The sequence below is a fragment of the Vespula vulgaris genome, chromosome 1 (assembly GCF_905475345.1).
Source record: "Vespula vulgaris chromosome 1, iyVesVulg1.1, whole genome shotgun sequence".
Lineage (NCBI taxonomy): Eukaryota > Metazoa > Arthropoda > Insecta > Hymenoptera > Vespidae > Vespula > Vespula vulgaris.
The window spans coordinates 9,159,172-9,177,187 of record NC_066586.1 but is presented as its reverse complement, the minus strand read 5'-3'; the positions used below and the strand labels follow the sequence as shown (position 1 = coordinate 9,177,187).

At 32.4% G+C, this 18,016-nt stretch overlaps 3 protein-coding genes across 4 annotated transcripts; 1 reads left to right on the top strand and 2 right to left on the bottom strand.

Moving 5' to 3' along the window:
• Positions 1-95: 95 nt before the first annotated feature.
• On the bottom strand, positions 96-2,490 carry LOC127070681 (zinc finger protein 8-like). Of its 2 annotated transcripts, none has more exons than XM_051008973.1 (3): positions 2,202-2,490; positions 1,713-2,018; positions 96-1,506 (listed from the first exon to the last, which is right to left on the bottom strand). In XM_051008973.1, exons 2-3 carry the CDS (start codon positions 2,016-2,018, stop codon positions 580-582), a joined length of 1,233 nt encoding a protein of 410 aa, XP_050864930.1. In that variant the 5' UTR covers positions 2,202-2,490; the 3' UTR covers positions 96-579. The 2 variants fall into 2 exon arrangements, with proteins under 2 accessions (XP_050864930.1, XP_050864934.1); XM_051008977.1 differs by having other exon boundaries at positions 1,794-2,018; positions 2,202-2,485.
• Positions 2,491-2,602: 112 nt separating this feature from the next.
• On the top strand, positions 2,603-5,058 carry LOC127070672 (transmembrane protein 39A). Its single transcript, XM_051008964.1, has 8 exons — positions 2,603-2,777; positions 2,932-3,282; positions 3,411-3,550; positions 3,622-3,720; positions 3,801-3,910; positions 3,981-4,233; positions 4,313-4,517; positions 4,611-5,058. The coding sequence occupies exons 2-8, from the start codon at positions 2,965-2,967 to the stop codon at positions 4,863-4,865; spliced, it is 1,380 nt and encodes a 459-aa protein (XP_050864921.1). The 5' UTR covers positions 2,603-2,777; positions 2,932-2,964; the 3' UTR covers positions 4,866-5,058.
• A 1,190-nt stretch (positions 5,059-6,248) lies between these two features.
• Positions 6,249-7,610, bottom strand: LOC127070702 (chymotrypsin-2-like). Its single transcript, XM_051009004.1, has 5 exons — positions 7,444-7,610; positions 7,155-7,302; positions 6,782-7,031; positions 6,569-6,706; positions 6,249-6,462 (listed from the first exon to the last, which is right to left on the bottom strand). Exons 1-5 carry the CDS (start codon positions 7,499-7,501, stop codon positions 6,322-6,324), a joined length of 735 nt encoding a protein of 244 aa, XP_050864961.1. The 5' UTR covers positions 7,502-7,610; the 3' UTR covers positions 6,249-6,321.
• Positions 7,611-18,016: the final 10,406 nt, after the last annotated feature.

Genomic DNA, 18,016 nt, shown 5'->3' with positions numbered 1-18,016 from the left:
TTGTGCTCAAGTTGATTCCAAAAAATTTCTGCTATAAATAAATTTTTGGCCCATAAAAATACTCCTGTGGTTCCATAACTTCCATACTCTCCTGATTTGAGTTCTTTTTGAAAATCAAAAGCCATCTCAAAAAATATCATTTTGGAACTGTAGACAACATTTAAAAGGTTGTAACCAACTAATTGAAAGCAGTTCCAACAGAAGAGTTTCAGCACTAGAAATGGAAGCAATGCCTTTGGCATTCAATAGCATTTTAAGGGAACTAGTTTGAAAGAAATAATATACATTTTTCATTAAGTGACATATAAACATTTTTACAGAACCAGTCTCATTATTTTTTAGATACACCTCATATATGTATACCTTCCTATTGAGCTTTCTGTTATATAAAATCATATATATATATATATATATATATATATATATATATATATGTGTACACACACACACACATACACATATATATGTATATATATATGTATGTATATATACTGAAAGAGAGTTCTTACATATAGATATAATATTACTAAAATTTAAATTTTATACATAATATAGTTTTCTTTTTTTCTTTTTAAGAACTTATGTAGTCGTTGGTTTTGATATTAAAGTATTATCTGATCTAGGCTCATCAATACATTCATTTTTTACAGGAACCACATTAACTGTATGGTGTATTATTTCAATATCACTTATCTGTGAAGTCAGTGTTACATTACTTAGTGAATTTGAATGAGGAACATCATCATGATCTTTTGTATTTTGCATTTGCTTTGTACCATTGTCACAAATTTCCACATTCGTATTTATGTTTACTGTATGTTTTTTCATATGAGTTGTTAAATTTCCACTATGATAGAAATCTTTTCCACAGATTTTACATTGAAATGGCTTAATACCAGAATGTATCCTCTCATGTATTGATAAATTCCCACTATGTCTGAATTCTTTACCACATACAGAACATTTATATGGTTTTACCCCTGAATGAGTACGCAAGTGTGTAGATAAATTTCCACTGTGACTAAACATTTTACCACATATTTGACAACCATATGGCCTTTCACCTGAGTGAGTCCTCATATGAATCGCTAAATTTCCACTATGTGTAAAGCATTTCTCACACTGATTACATTTATATGGTCTTTCCCCATTATGAGTTCTCATATGAATAAATAAATTACTCTTGTGTCCAAACTCTTTAAAACAAATTTCACACTGACACTTTAATTTCTTTGTCACTGTAGTTTCAGAAGAACCTTTTGGAGGTCTTCCTGGACGATTATGTCTTATAGAGGGAATTGCTTGCACAGTTGTTGCAGTTTGATTAACACTTTTAGACTGCTGTGAATATTGTAGTCCTTGTGTTGATTGCGTTTCATCTGATAAATTCTGTTGGCTCTGATCAGAAAATTGAGTTTGTGTAGCAGCTTCCTCTTGATGTTGGTTAAGTTGAAATAATATGCCATGATGGAAGTAATCTTTCACATATGTTAAAGAACCAGTTTCCTAAAATAATATCATGTTTTTTTTTTCTGTAGCTTTTCTTGTAATATCAACATAACAACCAGCTGATTTAAGAATCATTGAAAAATAAATGTTGATATGTTGACATGATGTTAATGACTTGTACTTGATGTAACATAAATTATATATCTGTTTCCAAGTCAAAGAAATTTTGTTATCATATGATATAAGTACAGTCAAATTCTTACTTTTAGAAGAAAAAAATATTCATTATTACATATTATGTAATATAATAGTAGATATCCTTTACAATTATAATGATTATTTACTTGTACTTGAAGCAGATCCTGACAGTTGTAAGTTTCATCTTTTTGAGGAAGATTTGCAGATGATTGTGCATAATCCCAAAATTGTGGTAACTGACGATATCTACATTCAGGATCTTGATTGATAAACAAAGGATATTTCGAATTATCTGAAGTATCAATCCTACCATTTCTACTGACATCTTCTCCTCCTACATATTCGTACTTTATTGGTATAGGACTAAACATCTGTAAATACATATTGCTAAAATATATTTTTTGACATCTGAAATTGATAGCAAACTTATCATAGCTATGTACATAAAAATGAATGTTTCTGGGGTTTGAAATAAAAAAGATATAAACACCATTAGCAAAGTGTTATTAAGTAAAATATAAGTTTAAAAAAAAACATACATGAAAAATACTCACACTTTCACTTAATAAATGTTCCTTGAAATTCAAAACCAATACTGCACAGTATTTCAGCACTTACTTGCTCAAACATTAATAACTAACTAAATATGACAGATTCGATAGATAGAGGGAATATGGTAATAATCTTCCATTCTTAATTTTTATCATAAAATAATTGTGACTACTGTTACCAGTCACCGTAAGATTCATCCATGGATCCATTACAAGATATATCCAATCTCTTTGTCTGCTTTCTTAATATCAGTAAGTATAGATACTATAAGATCTCCAATATACTCGTTCTGGTAGCAACGTGAATTGCTGTTAGATTTCAGCGACCTCTAACGGCACTTGAACGACTTGAATTTTTATATGAAGACAAATTCTATAGGTGTATCTACATTATATTTAGTTTGTGATTACTAATTTTAGTTATTTTCCTGCTATTAAGTATTCAACGATCATTGTAAGTAACAAAGCAGAAGACGTTAAACGATAAGTTTACGACGGACGTTGTCAGCATTTAACAAAATCGATGTTTTGGCAAAATAGCTTAATTAAACAACATATCTTGGAAAATACATAAAAATAGTAAGAAAATTTTGATAATATATATAGTGTTCTTAATGTTTATATATATTGTCATATATAATGTTTATCTATATTTAATACACGATAATTTAGATCCAATGTTAAAATAAATATAATAAGAAAGAGTTTAATGCTTGTGTAATTTTTATTTCAGATATAAAATATTAGATATGTGAGTTTTTGTATTATGCCTAGTGGACGCCGTAATGCTAGTAGTCGGAGTGCTCCGACTAGTAAATCACAATTTAGTTTTGCTTCATCCATTGGAAGAAGTAATAGTGGAGATAGAGTACTTGGAAGTGGAGGAGATGAAAAAAAAATAGATGATAACTATGGAAAGTTGTTAGCACCAAAACATGTACCTATCCCAATGGTACCAGTAGACGGACCATTAACATTTGAAGCTTTATCATTAGTTGTGTCAGTTGTTGCTGCATGTTTACAATTATTAAATCTGTATAGAACTGTCTGGTGGTTATCTCATTCATATAATTCATATAGTATGGTATGTTATTTTGATTAAATATTCTAAGTTCTTTTACAATGCAATAAATATATTACTCATAGAATATTATAGTATATTAATATACAATCTTGTTATAGTTATGGTACTTTATGCGTACTTTGTTTCAGAATTTTTATCTTATAGATCCTTATCTTCTTACATTTATTATTACTATGGTAGCACGAAGATTTGTTTATACATTGTTACGACGATTTGTTGATATTTCATCCCCAACTCGTTGGTTCCACATTGCTCAAAAATTAATGAGGTATAATATAATAAATTAAATAAATATAACTTTTGTAATATTAAATATATAATGAATATTTTATATTTTAGGATAATTTTGTTATTTATAGTTCTGAGTATATTACTTTGGTGTTTATATCATATGGCAGAAAGGCACAATATAATGAAAATTTTCTATTTATGTTATCCGTTAGTATCTTCTATAATTTTATCTTTTGTAACTTGCTATGACATAAGACATACACACACACACAATTATTTATTTTCAGAAGTGTATTTGTGTATTTTTTGATGTTTGGTGTCAGTATATCACCTTTCTTTGATATGTCAGCCGCACCTCGACATGTAAAAGAAGATAAAAGAATGAAATATTTGTTGGGTATGTTGTTTGATACTTTAAATTTATAGTTTTCTTAATAAGACAGTAAAAATTTAAAGCTTTTATACAGATACACCTTTACATAACTGTTCATTAAGCGCATCAGCAATCAGAGCTGAAGTTTCTACCTTCAGTACAGACTTTAATCGCCGATTAAAAAGAGCATTATTTGCATCAAGTAGTACCGCTTATGTTTGTGGTATCGCTCCTATTATATTTGTACCACAATCTCTACACTTCAATGTGCCATGGGTAGTACAATATGTTGTGCTGTTTTGGCTTGGAAGAATAAGTGCTCACTTCGCACAAGCTTATCCAGTAAGGTATATAAAATAATAATTAATTTTTTTAAATAGATAATTGTACTTCTCTTTTGATGTTACGACTGATTATTAAATTTAGGTATTGCGATGTACTACATAGAGCAGCCCTCCATTTAGGACGTTGGATAAAAATTGAGAATCATAATAATACATATGTGCAAGTATGGAACGATGGTGTTCTATGGCCCCACGGATCGATTGTAAAATATAATAAAGAAACATATCGCTCGGAGGGTCTTTGCACTGCTGCAGAACCAGGAAATCGAAATCATTGTAGGTTTCATGTAAGTAGTAATTGTTTTCATTGCTTTTTATTCAGTTATTTAGAAAATATACGGAATTATTTCAAATATATTTGTAATTTATCTTTCACATAGACATTATTTAGCAATCCTACAATGCTTCTATGTTCTCTGCTGGGTCTTCAACTTCTACTCGTGGGTGTACAATTATTTATTTTAATACGCACAACAGAATGGTATCAAGTACTATCAATGACGTTATTACTTGTAATCAATTACTATACTTTATTTAAAGTAGCCAGAGATTACCTTGTTTGTTGGAAGGTGTATCGTGCTGAACAAATCATACAAGGAAAATGTCAGATAGTAATTAATTCTAATACTCAATAAACGAATGCGAAACTAATGTTTAAATTTTATTAACATTTGGAAGAAGAATTAAGAAAATTTGGCGATTATAAATAAATTATTACTTATATAGTTTTATTGAAAATAATTATCATTAACAAAATATGTAATATAATATATATGTAAACATATAAAGGTAATTAAACTGATTTAATGAATTTAATAAATAAGAGTATATCGGTGTTCGATCTATTGATCGATCGATAAAATAAAGCGTGCAATACTTTCATACTTGAAACTTGAAATGGGAAATTTTTAATGCAAGAGTTAAGTGTCTCTTAAGATAAAAAATATTAGATTGGCTATCAAAAAATATTCTGATAGGTCTTTCTAATTCACTGATCACTTAATCATTTGTTTGCGGTAGACTTAACGTACCGTTGATACTACATACTTCGTATTTATTTGGAAAAACCATCAAGATTCGGCTTTTCAGCTTGTCTCTTGTATCTTTATTTAGTTCTTCATAATACTTAATAAAACTGTGCCTTTTATTATAAATACAAAAATATGAAAAATATAAATAGATGTTTTCAGAATTTTTAGTAATTATTCAATAAAGAAGTATTTTAAGCAGTTACAATAAACAAAAGATCAACAGGTATAAGAAAATAATATATTGAATGTATTAACAAATGTTCGCTTTATATTAATATCAATTAACATTCTCTATTTACTAATAATTAATAATTATTTAATAATAATAATAATGATCATCATTTTTCATAGGATAATGTTTGTTTGATTTAATAAATAATGATACGTTTGTATTTTGATTATTAGTAGGTAATGATGAAAAAAATATATGTACGCGTGCGCGCGTGTGCACATATATACAGTAGCGAATTTTTAAAATATAGCAATATAGGTGAAGCGTTTCGAATTTTACAAGTTGACTTCTTCGAAACTAATAAGTATGACAACTTAAATATATTTTTACATCGAATAAGAAGAGAACACAGATATTATTATTTATAATATATATTTTTAGATGTTGTTTTCGTAAATTCCGTATTTCCTCTACCTTCTCATTGAACAGTGTTTTATAGATATCATTGTAAGTCTGTTTGATATAAAAGAACATATTGATCATAGATTATATGGACAGCTTTTGTTAATTTCGATCCATCATCGAAAATTAAAAACTAACTAAAGAAATGTTTAGAAATGTTCAAGTTCAAAACAATAAACATCGTAGTTCTTTTAAATGTTTATTAAGATGATTAAATTACATCATTCTATTTCATTGATTTATTATACAAATAATATTTAATTGCAATAATATTATTATTACAAAGATATTAAATCAAAGTAATAAAATTAGATGGAATGAATGCGGAGATAAGGATTAAATTGAAACAAGACTTTATTTCTTATGAATTGTCATAAGTCGTCATTTTATTTAACAGTAACAAAGTATAATTAGAACATTGTTCATTTATAATTGGTTGTCCCGAATCCAATTAAGGAAAGAATACACTCTGGTGAAGACATCTGGGGATCCAAGGGCACATGGGTGTCCGTAAGATACGATACCAATTTGGACACCATTGGCTACAAGTGGACCACCGGAGTCGCCCTGTAAAGATAAAATAAATCGATAATTTTTATCTTTCATTACTTTCGAAAAAGAATAATGGCGTGGTGTTATGAAATTGAAATATCGATCTAAACGTTATATTTACATGGCAAGCTCCTTCACCGCGTTTGGTAAAAGTACAAATGTGAGTGTTGGTTAATCCCCAGTGTTTGGCTTTGCAAGTTTGTTGGTTTACAATGGCCAAGGTAATTTGTTGGAGATTGTTAGGGATAGGTCCATTCAGCTATAACGGAAAAAGAAATTAAATCGTCTCTTGATAAAATGGAAGCAAGAAATTATTATCTCATCGATTACTCACGTAAATTCTTCCCCAGCCGGTCAAAACAACTGCATCTCCAGCTTTAATGGTGTTACTGACTGGCAGTTTTACTGGTTGCACCAACGGAGTGAATGTAATGTCTTCCGAGACGCGTATCAGACCAATATCATTGGTAAATTTAAAAGGGTTGTAGTTCTTATTGACAATCAATTCCTCTGCCGTGTAAACTGCTTCTTCCTGATCTAAATGTACGCTGCCTGCATGGACAGTAACTCGCTCTACCGATTTTCTATAAAAGTAAAAGTAATAATATTGTAAATTACTATTGACACAGAGTCATTATTTATATTTTTTGTACAATTTATGTTTTCATTGCACTATTAGATGATTTAAACCAGTTAAATAAACGTACCCAACAAGACAGTGAGCCGCAGTAAGAATGTAACGTTTGCTTATGATGGAACCTCCACAGAAATGTCTGGGTGCTCTCAATGACACTTGGTATGGGTATTTTCCCACTGGTGCGTCAGTACCACCGACGACACGACCAGTTGGTACGCCTTATAAAAAATTATATATAAATTACATTACAAATGAGAATAGTTGTTGCTTCATAAAAACGTTTTTTTTTTTAAAGGCATTTTATGTATAAAATTTTATGTAAAAAAGCAATAATAAATACACTTACTTATTGTACTTACCGTGAGCGGCGGTTGCCAGAAAAAGAATTAACAAGGTAGTGAAAGCCTGCATGGTCATGCGATTATTGATGATCGTCAGTGTTTTTTTCAGTATATATACACGTTTTTCGAGTAGCCATTGCGACGGGATATAAATTTAATTAATCTGTTCTGAAATCAGTTCAGATTTCTTGAGATTAATTATATCGACAAGTAGCTATGCGATAATGGGTACAATGACGTTGGATGTGGAAAGTACGGAAGTTGGCCCATCCTTGAGGGATTCCAGAGATAACGAGTATTAAATATATCAATTGATCGACAAGTATTTACACGTTGGATCGATAATATTTATCACATGAATAAAGATTATGATAACAATGATATCAATCAAAAGTCTTGATTTACTTTTGCATGAAAGAGGATTTATGAACCAATTAATTAAATAGGTGTTCTAATTTTATTTTATTGATATAAAATAAATTAGTATCTATATCTTAATTCTATAATGTTATTTTAATTTTCATTTTATTTATATTTCACATTGTTTTAATTTTCAATTTATATTGCTGACATTCTTTTGTAATTGTGATTCGATTTTGAAATATTTTATCTTTAATATCGTATAATAAAAATATTGTAAAAAAATTGTAAAATAAAAAATTTATATTTATTTCAAACAATGCAATCTTCACATAGATTTGCATTTGATAATTTAAATTGACCTTTTAATTGGATTTGCTTTTCTAGTAAACAATACTGAAAAGCTTATACGTTACGATTTTTGTTAATCATATTAATGTCCATCTTTCTCGAAGATGGATTTGTTCGTTTCATGAAAAATCAAGATATTGAGTTAGATATCAACTCTCTAACGTAGTAAGATAAAATTAATTAAAATCATAGCTGTTATCATCATATCTTGTCGTTGAATGTAGGTGATTTTTAATAATAAGGTTACTATTTCAGTTATTAGTATTGTGAGTAATGAATTAAAGTTTCAAAAATATTTCATTATTTTTTATCATTATTTATTTAATATTTTTCAATTATTGTTCGTTATTAATGTAGTTCTCATTTAAAAGACAAGATCGTGCTTTTTCTTCATGATTAATGTCTATGAATATCTTTTAAGAAGTTAAGGTCGGTTTATTTTTTATTATTAAAAATTAGAAAAAAAGGAAAAGTACAATTAGAAATTTATATGATCGTACCTACGATTGATACTACGCTTTCTTATTTTTATTACTAAGATTTTATCTATAGACAATTGAGTTTTTATATCGGAATGATTTGTCGATATGCGACAGATAAATTAATTATTTTTTGTTTTCATATAAAAGCGATGTGATCTTCTTGTCTGATATTAATGAGATTTTTTATAAATATAAATATTGTACTTAATATGTAAAATCAGTCAATCGCGAGTTATACTTAATGGATCTCGTTGAAATTTATTAAACGGACGATACAACGAAGGATCCACTTTTGTTAATTTAGGTTTCTACTTATCTGAATAAGTTTTTATTTATTTTCTATTTTTTATTTGGTGTTTGATATAATTAGTTAGTAGATATTAATATTATAGAAAATTAATGAAAATAAGTGTATAAATAAGTTGTCTTTGTGCAACAAAAGGAAGTTTTCTTATCTTATTTCAAGTACTCATTTTATCAAATTTAATTGCACATAAGCAATTATATTAATATTTTAATTTCTTGAATATATATATATATATATATATATATATATATATAATATATAAAGTTAAAGTTACAATAGTTAAAGGAAACAGTAAAATATAATTTGTTTGATCAATAATTTTTTCAGTTTTGATGATTGGAATATAAAATACGAATCATTCTTCATTTTATTGATGCCTAGATGGCACAATATTCGTTTTTCTTGCTTTATTACTTAAATTAAAAAAAATTTTGATCATAGAAAAGAGCAACAATCTTTATTTAAATCTAAGAAAAGTAATTTAATTTATTAATCTTCTAATGTATATAGCGTATATGCATATGCAGCGAATATGTACAACTCCTCATGGATAATAAGTAGTTATGTATATTCTTTCGTTTATCTTTCATTTATCAATGATTTGCGAAGACGAACATGGAAGTTTTTCGTTGATAAGAGAGTTTCTACCAAAGCTTTATTCTCCTTTATGTTCATTTTTCCCGACCTCCTGAAAGTGTCTGGCCTTGTTCTCGTATAACGTGCCTAGCAAAAACTTTGTTATGAATGAAACAAACTGAGACAGAATGTTTGCAAGTCATTAAGTCGACGGTATAAGAACGCTCGAGCTAAGAGACACAAATATCCAAACCTTCTCTTATATATCATGAATGAAAAACAAATTGGGATATGTCATGTTATAAAGCATTATTTTGTTCGTGATTAGTACTCAGTCATCAATATTAGCATGCGGAGTCATTAAAAGCTCATTAAAGTTATATTGCTATACTTCAAATGTATAATATAAATACTATGAAATATTAATTTCGATATCTAAAATATACTCTTTAGAGAGAACATTTGTCATTAATTATTTTACGTCTCATGCATGGCAATTTTAATTAAATGTTTCTCATTGACATATCATATCCGTACACGAGTATGAAACAAATCGCCAATCGTTAGCAATTTTCTTGAAGGGGGGGGGGGCAATATATAGAAAAAAAGAGAAGTTCGAGATGAGAAATAGTTTATTTCGTTGATTATTTCATAAATAAACAACTTGAAGTTGTAGGAGCATCGCGTCTGGCTGACGTATGTGTGAGGGGATCAAGATTCCCCGAGGATCAGAAGAGGAAGCAATCACGAATAACAAGAACCCTTCGACTAGTGTAAGTCTTGATCCTGTTAACAGGATCATCCTGCTCTCCGACGCATCGATGGAAGCCTTACTAACCGGTCGTGAGATAGAATCGGATGCGTTTGGATTATTCTCCGACGTGCCACGACATATTCTACTATATTCAAGCATATTCTACCGTATTCTTTCGTATCTATCGCGAATGAGAATTCATGCCGTACATTTCCATTGTTTGCTTACATGAATACGAGGCAAATACGGACGGCAAACGATGAGGATTCTCTTAAGAAAAGAAGGATACCTACATATATAAATACATATACATATATATATATATATATGTATGTATATATATATATGTATGTATGTATCTGTATGTATATATATATGTATGTATGTATCATTCTCAGCGTCGATTTTAAAACTTTTCATTTAACATATTGCAAAAGGTATTTAAATATCTTGGAAACTATTGCGTTAAATCAAACGTAACGTACACGCTCGATTTATTTCAGCAACCACCAACGATTCGTTATCGATAAGCGCAAACAGACATAGACAGTGTATATATCTACGAAATTCGTTTAAAGCCGAAACTTTACGGTAACGTAATACGGATGAGAACACAGATATTAATTAGGTCATAACAATATCGTGAGCACGAAACGATGCGTGCGCTTCTAATTAAGTACGTGCTTCCGATCGACGTACGCGATCGCTTTGCGTGCTTTCATCGACGAAATTAGAACGATTTACCTGTGACTATGAATTACGTTGGTTTGCTATACGAATACGTGAATGTAGTATCGTTAGATCAATGAAACTCTTTGCTGGGAAAGATTCTCACAAGCTTTCGCGATTAGCTGTATTTTTTAAGGATTTAAATCCGATTAGTTATGCACGGTCACTATGTATTTACATATGCATATCATTTGTTCTATCACACAGGGGAATAGACTCTTCGGCATCGGTATTATCCCACCAGACATATACCCTTTCTCTTTCTATCCTTCATTTTACTTGCCTTTTCTATCTTTCTATCTCTCGTTTTGCTCTTCTTTTCTCTCTCTTTCTTTTTGTCTTTTCACATACACAAATCGCATTACCTCGTTGCTAAAAATGAGCCATGGTCGGAACGATTTGATATGCGACAGGCATAATCGAATTAGTGTCTTAATACGACAGATGGTGATTCCAACGTAATAATAATAATGCTCAATCAAGTATGTCGACTTTTCTAGGATTTGAGAAATCATCTTATGAAATTAGAGATCGTAGGAAGGACATGAAAATAATCTTCGTTTCATGTATTGCGTGAAATCATGAGAAAGTTTAAGCGGATCGAGGTCTCATAGAAAAAAAGAATCGTGACCAAGAGAAGTTGCGAGCGTGACTCATAAAAATTGCGATTTTTTCTCCACTGTTGCTTGTTTCGAATGTTATGATTTTTTAAAACGAAAAGAGAGAAATAGGGAGAGAGAGAGAAAGAGAGACGTAAAGTTTTTTGGTTTGTCGCGCATCAAATTTTTTCATGACAAGGGAGATATTTCTTTTTTTAACGCACCGAATGATAATTATTCTTGAAAAAATTACCGAACGGTTCTCTATTTAGGTCGAAAGACTCTCTTTCTCTCTTTCTCTTTCTCAAGAAATCGATGGGAATCTTCCTGGATGCCGAGTCGTGGGTGCGCCGAGCAACGGCAAAACTCAGCACGAGTTTAAGCTTTGCGTTGAGCGGGCCCGATGCTTTACTTTTATGCCCCGTAATTATACATTCTTCCATTCGATGCCTCTCGAAGTTTTAGGGTTACACTTAGAGTGTCCAAATCGGCAGCTTACGTTTCTCGAACGCGTAATTCTCCCACGACCCACAGTACGATGTCCTCGAGCATTCTTCTCAAAAGATTTTTTTTCTTAGTTTTTTTAAAGAACAAAGAGATGCAATGTTGACAACAACGTAGATTCGAAGGAAAATGGAAGAAATCAAATTCAGTAAAAAAAACTGCACTATTCTGTCCATGATCTTATCAAATATATATTCTCATAAAAATTTAAAGTATTGATTACTAAACGTGTCTAGGTTCCGAATATATTGATAAATAAAATTCATACGATTTTATTTGTTTTCAAAACATTGTGAGAAATCATTGATTTGTCATTTATAGTATTTTTAAATGAAAATATATATTTGAATTAATAACTCCTATAATTTCATTTCAGGTTGTATAACATTTTCAAAATATAAGACATATATCGTGAATTAGCTATATAGTCGGCAAATTTTCTCGAAAATACATAGATCGTGATTAATGTGGTCGACATAGGTTGGCGCTATGCCAACGAATCGAGGATCGCTTAGCGTGAAGTTTACCTGATGAATTGTTCTCACAATTATCATGATCTACGGGTTCTCGGAGGTATCCCGAGAAACACGAAAGTCTCGAGAGCGGTCCGCTAATCTCTCCTCTCTTTCGACGAACCCTTTACTTTGGGTAAACCTCGAGTCCACCTCCTTCCTTTCTTTCTCTCTCACTTCGTGCTTGTTTCTCGCTCTTAACGCCGACAACCACCCACAATTTCGACTCTCTTCTCCCTCCCTTCCTCTGTTGTTCCTCTGAGTTCTCCTTCTTTCTTCCTCTCTTTTACTCTTTCTCTCTCTCTCTCTCCCTTCCTCTGTTGTTCACCAAGAAAAGCACGCAGATATTCAGCACACAAAAATCTCGGAAATTCTTGCTTTGATGGAGAAACTATAATTATCTTCTGGGCTATGAGGTATGCAGCGAGAATAGGTACGCAAGAGCGATTCCGAGATTCGGATCATCGAAAAAGAAGAAATTATTTTTTCTCCCACGTTTGTATATTTCTTCGAACTTTAAGCAGGATTTTTCGTAGATATTGAAGACCGCAATAATCTTTTTCTTCGTCTCCTTTAATTCTTCGAGTTCGTTTCGAGAGTACGAGCGGAAGAGACTTTTCAAAGAGCGTGTTCGTGCGAAATGATTTATGAAAGGACTTTCGACCGCGATAGGAATGACTGACCGCTTTACGAGAGAGAGAGAGAGAGAGAGAGAGAGAGAGAGAGAGAGAGAGAGAGAGAGAGAGAGAGAGAGGGAGGGAGAGAGAGAGAGGGAGGGAGAGAGAGAGAGAGTGAGAAGGGGGAGAGGGAGAGGGAGAGGGATAGAGAGAAAACGCACCGACGGTTACAGTGAGTTGATCTAATCGAAAGCGTGTTATTATGTGTTGAATTAATGAAAATCACGAGTATCATCGAGTGAGTGATGATCGGACCTCGAAGAGAAGGCATTCTTGGACGGAAACGTGCGATTTCTCTCTTTTTGGGATCCTTCCAACAAAGGTTTGTGTAATGATCGCGTCTTGGACCTTTCCTAATGTTTCAAATTCGTGATTAATAATAGCGTTATTTCGAAAACGATTTCTGTTATCATCGAATGTATATTATTCTATCTTTTGTCAATACTATTATTTTTTATTACAATTATTTTATATAATAATTATATACAATTATTTTATTTTTCATCATTCGATGATTATTCTAATTACTTTTAGATTGCTTTTGTCTAAACCCATGATACTCTAACATCCCTCTTCGAAGCTCGAATTGATAATTGTCCCGTCGTACGGAGACAGACCCGATGGTTCACGTTCCGTTTAAAGTGCAGTGTCATGCGGATAGCCAAAATTAGGGTTATAATCCCTCGTGCCATCTGATAGACGATTCACCCTTCGTATCGACGTCGCTATTTACCGATAGTATTTTAACCCTCGATTTGTCGTCAACAGCTTCTAAGCCCATTGGGAATCTCACTGCTCGGTTTTTGTCCGCCAGTCACGGGAACGACATGTGCTGATTAGCATCGAGATAAATAAAGATAAAAAGTAAAGGGAGGTCGTTTCGTACCTGCGATTGGGAAGTGCCTGTCCATTAACTCTATTAGGAATTATATCGAGTCGATAGAGAAGATCTTGGAGCACAAAGTAAAGCAATATAATACGTTACATTTTTCGTGTAGATGTTTTTATTTTATCTAACTATTTCTTTTCATACGTATCTATACATGTGTGCAGACTTACAGACATGAATGTAGATATTAGGTAAACAGGTCTATTTATAAAGTTTGCATATTTTTGTTCCAGGAAAGTATCTATGTTAATAAAATATAATAAAATTCGAAATAGAAAGCAAATCTACGGAAGGATTGATATTGAGGATAGCCAAGCAGCTATCGATCACAACATTAGTTTAGGAAATGAATACCGAGCAGACAGAACATTTTGATAATTCCCCTTTTTTGTGTGCGATACTTGGGAGCGTGTAACGTGGAAGAGATCAAAGGCGTCAGTAGCACCTGTCCTCTAACCCCGCCTTGTCATCTAGCAGAATTGCGCCAGGAGGCAGGGGATTCCAGCTTTCTCTCTCTCTCTCTCGATCTCTTTCCCTCTTGCTCGGTCTTTTCCTTTCTGTGCACAGTACGCAGGTCTGATCAGACTCTCTGTATGTGAGAGATTGTCTTCCTTCGCCTTACTTTGTACCCTCGGACCAGAGATGCTGGGATTAAATTGCAATTACCTTTATTGCGAGTACGAGACCCTTTTGCGCCAGGTACATAGTAACAAAAAGAGGATTTTGGATTAAAACAATAAGAAGCCAAGCAACGAGGTTTTTAGCTCCGAGCCATGGAACGGTTGCTTTTGATAATGAATCGTTTATCGAGCTATCTATTTGGAAAAACTCGGTTGATTAGCATCAAATGAAGAATTGATGTCGCCAATTACGTCTTCGATTGATTATTACTCGAGTGCTACAAGAGTCGAAATAACTCCGATAAGCATACATAAGTCATCCGTCTTGGCCTGGAGGAGTTCGGTCAAAGTACCCTAGAATTATCGCTAAACGTTATTGCCTAGACTCCATAGATCTTTCGTATAAAATACTAGGTTATCCTTATATATAAGTTTATACCGTTTATATGTTGTTAGAAGTGAGGGTGGAACAGTCGGGTTTAGAATTTCGCTGAAATGTGGCGTTAAATCTCCGGCCTTAGTAGTATCCGCCACATTTAACGGCTCTTTTTGACCTTTCTTATTGTCTTCTCTCTCTCTCTCTCTCTCTCTCTCTCTCTCTTTCTCTCTTGCTTTCTCGAATTAGGACCTCCGCACTCGCGCACGCACGGTACCGAAACATTCCTCTCCAGCAATATTCACGATCGTGAATTTACATTCTACGTATAAAAGGCGAACTACTGAGCTAGCTTTTAACAAATCGTTCTACCATTGAAATGTTGCTTTCATCAACGAGACCGCTTCGTTTACAAACGCTCGTGTTCACTCGCGACAGTTTCGTCCTCTTTTTTTTTTAAGCTTCTCCAAAGGGCTGGCCGAGGGTGAGTGCCGAGTGATATGGCCACAGACGAAGCATAGTAGTGGGTAAACGAAACTGACCGCTTTGTTGTTGTTGCACGACAGTGGTCGAGGGATATAATTCAGCGTTGTAACATACCGCAAGAGAACAGGTATAAAGCTCAAAGCCGGCCCGAACGTTTCTGCTGTCGCAACAACCGTAACAACAACGGCAGCTAGTAGAGGCAGAAGCCGTTCTACCGTCATGATATTTTGAATAACATGCATGACGCGCATGTTATTCTCCGTGCCGTGTGTCAATATCAGACGATGTCAGTCTCGATGATATCGGCATTGATGGGAGTCGTTCGTTAAAATTGGGAGGAGAACACGTTTTACCGTTCCAATTGTTTACCGAATATTCCGTTCTGTCGCTTTATTTAATAATTAGAGAGAAAAAAGAAATTGATAATAATCTATAGATATTTAATTTATATCACAAGTTTTTGAAGTATTAAATCTTCGGATTATTCACTACAGAGTTTAAATAATATTTGTATAATTTAAACTTTGATTAGATATGAAAAGAGAGAGAGAGAGAGAGAGAGAGAGAGAGAGAGAGAGAGAGAGAGAGAGAGAGAGAGAGAGCTGGTTTCGAAATACTTAAGTCGTTCGGATTAAGTCCGAATTGTTAATCGATTATACTCCTCGGTCCCATAATCCAACCACGAGGAAAAAAGAAAAGGGGTTTCTCATAGGACGTATGAGCACTGTAAGCGAGGTGGACACCCTGACTGATTGTGGTTGCGACGATCTTGACGTCTTCTGGGAGTTCTCGCTTTTTTCCCATCTAGATTTGTTTAAAAGAACAATGTTATTTTTTTTGTCTTATTAAAATTATAGAATTCTAATTGATATTTTATAGAAGAATTTTCATAAATAATTTCTTTTAAACTTTTATTAAAATATTAAACGATCTATCTTTTAAGAGAGATTTTTTAAGATTATTACAATTATAGAATGTCTTATATACATATGTTATATATTATATGTATATATGTTATATCGCGTGCGTGCGTGCGTGTGTATACAATGTATATATGTATATAATACAATGTGTACATGTATATAATAACATGGTAAAGATTTCTCATCGTTTCGCGAGTCTCGGTAAGTAAAACTTAGGAAAGTAAGAAAGGATATTCTCCTCCCTCTTTCTCTTTCTCTCTTAATTCATTGTTTCAGTTTATCAAATAACCGCCTTCCGCGAAGTGGAGATTACGGCGCGTAGATTTGCTTTGCGGTGCACCGGACCGTGTGATTACCGAAGTTCGGAGGCCATAGTGCCTCAGACATTTCGTGGGCGCCATTCGCTTGAATGGACAAAGCTATGCGCGACTCGTGTAGTTGTTAATGGTGCCGGTAACAGATATTTCAAACCTAAATTACATTTCGCGCGAAAACTACTGCGATTTCGTTGGCGTTCGCGTGCGTGATATCAACTCTCTCTCTTTATATATACATCTCTCCAATATATATGTACCTTTCCTACCTATACATGTTTGATGGAAACGACGCGAATTTGAGACGCTCCGCCGATCCTCGGACTCTGATATCCGTTTATCTTGCGCTTCAGACGTTGAAGTAACTATCTCTGTACACTACAAGTTCGATCCTTCGTCCAAGCCAAGCGGATTACCGAAACTTACTTTACAACGTTTGCGCAAGCGTTCGATGAATTATCGGGAAAGGAAATCGAACAATCCTTTCCGATTATTTTTTTTTTCTAATTGCGAAATATTTAACAAAATTGCGAAAAATATTATTATTTTATAATATTTTGCTTTATTTGTAGCAAACAATTGTCGATTGCGAAGATATGTAGGAAAGTTTTTTAACTCTTGATAAAATTATAGCATATCATTGAAAAATCAAAAATGTGAATTTAATCAGTTTAGGGCGATGTAGCATTCTGTGTGTGTGTGTGTGTGTGTATGTATTTATCCGTCTATTTGCTAGTGTACTACTACACAATTATCTCCAAAATCTATTGTTCTATTGTTCTATTGTTTATTTTATTTATAAATAGAATTATTAAAGAAATTGATATAATAGAAAAATAAGTTAATAATAAATTCTATTCATATAACAAATTAATATTTTCATCATTTTATAAGATTTTGTTTTTATAGATTTCGTACTTTGAATATTTATTTTCATAATAGATTAATAAAATATTTATTATCAATGATTTGTATTTTTGTATCTACATTTTTTTAAGGTCACGAAAAAAATATTTTCAAGATATACCTGTCCAAGGTACATGGCAAAGTATATGGCACATTACATTATACATGTCAAGGACCATCAACTTTTTCGAAGATTCAAATGACGTTACGTTTACCGCTGGATCAT

Bases quoted from the DNA above. Each gene is read 5' to 3' on its own strand.
- LOC127070681 (XM_051008973.1), bottom strand. From the start codon at position 2,018: ATGTTTAGTCCTATACCAATAAAGTACGAATATGTAGGAGGAGAAGAT. The intron at 1,507-1,712 runs GTAAGAATTTGA...ATATTATTTTAG, and splicing joins AATATTTTTTTCTTCTAAAA to GAAACTGGTTCTTTAACATA.
- LOC127070672 (XM_051008964.1), top strand. From the start codon at position 2,965: ATGCCTAGTGGACGCCGTAATGCTAGTAGTCGGAGTGCTCCGACTAGT. The intron at 3,551-3,621 runs GTATAATATAAT...TTTATATTTTAG, and splicing joins ATTGCTCAAAAATTAATGAG to GATAATTTTGTTATTTATAG. The intron at 4,234-4,312 runs GTATATAAAATA...TATTAAATTTAG, and splicing joins GCACAAGCTTATCCAGTAAG to GTATTGCGATGTACTACATA.
- LOC127070702 (XM_051009004.1), bottom strand. From the start codon at position 7,501: ATGACCATGCAGGCTTTCACTACCTTGTTAATTCTTTTTCTGGCAACC. The intron at 7,032-7,154 runs GTACGTTTATTT...TTACTTTTATAG, and splicing joins GCGGCTCACTGTCTTGTTGG to AAAATCGGTAGAGCGAGTTA. The intron at 6,707-6,781 runs GTGAGTAATCGA...TTTCCGTTATAG, and splicing joins CCGGCTGGGGAAGAATTTAC to CTGAATGGACCTATCCCTAA.